Raw genomic sequence first — 6,000 nt, 5'->3', positions numbered from 1 at the left:
GAAATAGAGTTTTTTATAAAATCTTCAAATTTTTAAAATAAATTATAAATTTGTTTTTTTTTTTTTTTTCAAATCCAATGGCAGTCGATACAAATATTTAACATTGTATCTGTTTTACATTAAGGCAATAATAGTCAGCAACAGTAACGTTTTGTAGCTAATGCACGATCGTTCGATAAGTCGAAATGGCATTTGGCATTATCCCATAAAGAACGCCGAGTTGAACGTAATCGTTTTCGTAAAAAATGTCTCTCTTTATCGAAACCTGTCATTCCAAAAATGTAACAAATTTTCGGCGTTTTTTTTCTGTAAAACGCAATTTTTTTTCTCAAATAGGATTAAACGATTTCTTTTCTATCTTGAATATTAACGTCAATCGCAACCTACATCTATATTTACATCAAAACGGAAAGAATTCCTTTTACCATTTGACGTATATACATATCTCCTTTTTCTGAACGTTATTTCAAACGCGCGCATTACAAACGCGTCACGCACTGGTAAGATGTAATTACCGACGCAACGGTGATTTCGCGTGCACACTAGAGAAGAAGTTTTTTTTACACATCGGCTTGCATGCGAGCTAACGTACGGCTGAGGACCATATATTAAGTTAAATAAATGTACCTTTAGACGCCTTTCACTTAAGACTTTCTTTATGAAGTAAGCTCCAAAAGAGCAACATCCACAGTACTTTAGGAGACATAAATCCGCGATCTCTCTTAAATGAACGTAAAGATTAGAGCTCCTCTTCGAGGGCCACTTCTTCATCTCAGTTGGTTTCTCGACTTCTTTCTATTTTCCTCGGTTACGCCGTAAAACGGCGATTTCATCGGTTAACCCAACAACAACGACCGTAGCGACAACGTTATCTGAAATGGGTTGTATATACACGTAGAACGGAACTGCTACGAATAATCCAACGAAAATATACTCGGTACCACGAACAAGATAATAAAATAAAAGATCCGGATTTTTATAGTGATAAAACTAGTGAGGAATTATGTCACTTATATATAAAAAATATTTTCGAACCCTATTATTCTGTTTTAAAGTTAACTATATTTTTTTAAAAGACAATTGTAATATAAAACTTAAATTTTTTGATAGATGTTTAAAAAGACTCGGATGTGTCTTTTTTACAAATCTATTCTGTATTATTAGAATTTAAATCCTTTAATATCCTTCTTAGAAAATATTTAGAATAATCTTTTAGAAAGTATTTTAATCACACACGTTGTTTCCTTCTATGCGTCTCTCATGCGTAATCCGTAAGTTAATTTTAACAATTGTGTTTAGCGGATGTTGCAGATCTATGAACTAGTCGATTAACGGTTGATCGTCCCGATTAGTAGAGTTGCTAACGTAATACTTTCTTGCGAGAAATCAAGTACAAGCATGCGAAGTATGACTCCCAGGCATTTCCTCCTCATGTGTGTTAATGACCGACTCTTTCTTTGAGTCATTATAACCTTCCGCTTGCGAGAATCGTGAACGGCAGGAAGTGCATTCCAGCTATATTTCAAATTAAAACCCAAGTTTTATCCAAATATTTATATATTGGATATTTAAAGTATATTTCTCAAGAGAAATGATAAAAGTTTGCTCGACCTTCGACTATATAATTAAAATCTTTAAATTATAATTTTTTTAATATTCAATATTTCTTTCTCAGAGGATTAAATTATTCTCCCGGGGAAGTCTTCCAAAAGATTTGCATTTTTAAAGCGGCTTCAGACATGCGGCTAATGTTAACGCCAATATTAACAAATATTACACACACATGTGTATACACATACATATGAGATGGACAATTATTCATGTGAATTTAAGCTAATATTTAGCGAATATAAAATTGACGTACGTTAGCGCCGCCTTTATCATTTACAATGTACGCGCAGTGTTCGTAACGAACTCAGGCACAATTTCGCTTTCGCCAGAACAAATCGCAATTCGCGCGCGCACGCGGTTCGCCGATGAATTAATCAGACTTTTACAGTACCGGTGCTTTCATTCTTCCACAGCGACTGCCGTTAATTCTCTTATGTCGAAAATTAAAACTTTCCGCTTGTAGACACAACAACCACGATACGAGCCCATGTCGATCCAGCTCCGTTCTTTGGATTCGTGGAGGCTCACGATGCACGTGCATGCCGGTCGCATTAATAATACGGTTATGCAATAAGCCTTGTATGCGATGGTTATTAGTGACTCGGACTTCGGGTATGTAGCTATGAAACGTGTTCTCTAGACATAACACATAAGCTCGCCTGAACGCGAATACGACTTGCGCTCTGCAATCACTGCAGAAGCTGAAAGACGGAATTAGTATTAATTATTTGAGATACGATTGGAGAGGCAATTTATATGTGTATAAAGTTTATACATATTATCTTGCTTTTACCAGATCAATTCATATGATTTGGAACTGCAACTTTTCCTTACAAAAATATTGAGTGATATCATTACATTTGTTGTTAAAGAAAATTTTCCAATATAAATATTTTCTATAACTATATTCATCTGAGAAAAATTTTGTAAAGATAAAGACTAATTGAAAAGAAAGAACAAAATTAAATTTGTGTCCTTGTTGCTTTATTTATGTAAAGCTTTTTTAGATTAAAAATACTCTAATAAAAACTACAAATGCTTCGATATTTTTACGATAGTGGATTTTAATTTTAACAAATTTATCATTAAAATATGATTCTGCGTAGTACAAAATTAGGTATATTTAATTAAAGCAAGGTTTACGTTATTATTATTCTATTAAATTATACGATACTAAGTGTACACATCAGACACCAGATATCTAGCAAACTCTCTATTCTGCGCAAAGCCATATGAATTGCAAACATGTTCAGATGCAGATATTCTGTGAGAGACGTTATCGCTGTAAAACATCACTCGGTCGAAATTCAAACATGAATAGAAATTTTATTTTAGCATACAGTGAAAAATTTTCACTTCGCGCTAAAAGCTGGTACGACTTTTCAATTTACACAATCAGTTTATTCAAAAATCGTTATAAGAAAGAACTAAAAGTGTAAAATAAATTATGGATATACAAATGCTTTACGAATCGAATATGTTCTGATAAACGTGTATGACACATCCTACGACATACATAAAAGTTGCACGCGAGTTGGAATATGCAATATTATCTTTGCGAAAGCGCATCGTTTCATTCAAAAAACATCCTCATACGAACACACACATACGACGGTTGAAAATAGAATCAAACTTCCAGCTAAAGCCGTGGATGCAATTTCGTGATACGCATTGCTAGAAATCGCTGTGAACAGGCAAAAAGAGAAAAATTCAATCTCCTGAAACTAACTAGTTAACGATCAGTATCACTTTAACAATCTTATTCTACGATTGCAGGTGAGGAAGTGGTGACGGTGCCGTCTACCAGCAACGGTCAGGAGAGCTGGAAAGCACAGAGATTGTCCGTAAACGGCGAATCGCCGCAATCGAGCCATCGTCGCCGCGGCTGCCGGCCTCAATTGCAACCGGTCGTCGTTTCCGGCGGTAAAAGGAATCGGCCACCCCCGCCGCCGCAGCCAATATCCTACAAGGTCAATGCCAAGGATGGGATCGACAGGTACTTCGACTGGCCCAACAAAGAGAACACACCCGGAAATACCGTAAATCGTTACGAGGACGACCACCAAACGAACCAAATCCAGGCAACCGAGGAAGCGATAATGGGTTCGAACCTGAGCAGACATAACGGAAAGGGCCTTACTGGCCGGCGCACTCAATCTTCTGGAAACTTGTGCGACCCCAAGGGAAAACTCAACAGCATGGGGAAGATATTAGTGCCCTGTTCCAGCGCGCAAAGAGAAAGGTTAGTCATTTATAATTATTATTTCTTCCATTACTGAAAATAGTCTCACACTCATTTTAATACATTGACTGTCACAATGCTCACCGATGAGCATCTGCGACAAGCGTCTTTCAGTTGCCGCAGTTATTAATGACTAGTACTATTTAAAATGCTTGTAAAAAAAATTAATGTCATCCAGTATAAAAATTTTAATGACATAAAAAGTTAGATAATATTAAAGTAAAAGGTGTGGTATAAAGTAAAAAAGTGCTATTCAACACATTATCTATAGTCTATCACAGAATAATTTATCATTTTATTATTTTATCACTTAACATTGAGATATGCTTGCTTATAATAATGAAAATTCTATTCTATACGATAGGACGTACAAGATTCGCTGGATAAACAATGTGTTAATTTAAATTGAAAGTTTTTATCTTTAATTGAACAAAACAAAATTTTGACTTATTTTGCTTATTCTCGCTAAACTATTTTTGTACGATCTCGTATTTGTAACATCTAATGTTAACATTTAATTACGTAACTGTTTTTATAAAGATTCAAAAAGTAATTTCTTTTTGTTGAAGTTTTTTTTAAGAAAAATGTAAAAAGAGGAGTATACATACATAAAATTAGATTGCAATTTGATTAAAAGTATAAAATTAAAGTTATTGGAAAATTACATAAACATGAAGTTGGCACGATACTTCGTTGCTACGAAGACGGAATTAAATATTGTGAAACATTATTACATGAGAAAAAGGTGGATGTAATCACGCTTCTCTCGCGACAGATTAGATCTTCTTTATAACCTGGTCTTGTAGACACTGTTAATTTTTGAACGGCACGTAAAACAATTGAAACACTACAGGGGATAGTTATGTTGCAACTTGCGGAGGGAAAGGTCAATTCTCGATCGATTACTCGTCTGATACCTTTAAAACACTATATCACGCTAATAGTTTGCTGAACACAAATTTATCTGGGGATTATAAACATATTCAGGATCAGTGGATTATAAACATGATTAGGTTACATGAATTGAAAATATGTAGTTTAAATTCAAGTATGATTATATATACATACATATATATATATATATATATATATATATATATATATATATGTACATGTATTGAATTTATTACAATTAAATTGAATGCAATTATATTATTATATTTTTGAATGATAGATACCTAAAATAACGCTATTCTCTTTATGCTATGTTATACGCACTAACATTGTTTTCAATGGAATTATTTTGGTTACCTACTACCAAAGAAACATTAAAATGGTGAAATAATTTTTTTCCATTTTTTTAGTATTAAGTAACATTTGTGCACAGCATTCATGTAATGCTTGTCAACTGTATAAAGAAGGAAGCTCATTCACTATCGGTGTGAACTGTTCTTTACCCACGATCTCCGCGGAACGATAAGACATTAACTCTCTTCACCTTTAACTCTTTGCTCATAAACCCTTTGTATCTATTTAAAAAAAGATTTACTTAACACGCACATCTTTTCATAAAGAAATTACTAAATTTCCTCGCAAATATTTTATTTTATTTTTTTTAATTGGCATCTCAATCGTTACTTTAAAATCTTTCCTTTTTTTTTTCTTTTTATTATTTCTTTTTAAGAATTGTAAGTGACAAATAAATGTTTTTTGAGTTGACTGAATGAGAAATTGAAAACCGTCTTGGAAAATATCGTTAATAATAAAGAAAGAAGTGATATTGAATGTTGTTTGGTCTTTTAACAGAGCGAGAATATTTAGAAGCTATCAGATAAATTAATACCATCGAACTGTCAATCAAAAGGGATTATCATGACATTCGTAGCTATTAACAGAACTAATTCATTGATCGACATGATATTAATTCGTATGATAGCTTTTGAATACCCCAGAGATTACTTGAGCTAAATGGATACTCATTAATAAAGGGTAAAGCAAATACGTATAAAAAGAATTATTTTCATGAAAAATTAGCATAACGAAATCGACTAAGATTGATAGTGAATCGATAGGTTCCTCTCTTGCAAGATCGTCTTCTTAATTATTCCGTCGAGGATTACGAGGCAGTATCTCCTTATAATTTATGAATGGCTATATTTAGCCAGGAATAGGATTACTTACCAAATGATAAAGCTCTGTAATTCGGA

General features: G+C 33.4%; 1 protein-coding gene across 1 annotated transcript in view; it reads left to right on the top strand.

Moving 5' to 3' along the window:
- Window positions 1-6,000, top strand: part of LOC108752866 — a 114,697-nt gene that overhangs the window by 76,311 nt on the left and 32,386 nt on the right. Inside the window, exon 2 of the mRNA XM_018494033.1 lies at window positions 3,388-3,853. Within this exon, the coding sequence (XP_018349535.1) occupies window positions 3,388-3,853 (466 nt within the window). The remainder of the gene's footprint in view (window positions 1-3,387; window positions 3,854-6,000) is intronic.

Source organism: Trachymyrmex septentrionalis, unplaced genomic scaffold (assembly GCF_001594115.1).
Source record: "Trachymyrmex septentrionalis isolate Tsep2-gDNA-1 unplaced genomic scaffold, Tsep1.0 scaffold62, whole genome shotgun sequence".
NCBI classification, from domain to species: Eukaryota; Metazoa; Arthropoda; class Insecta; order Hymenoptera; family Formicidae; genus Trachymyrmex; species Trachymyrmex septentrionalis.
Note: the sequence above shows the minus strand (reverse complement) of the source record. Positions and strands in the feature narration are given on the sequence as shown.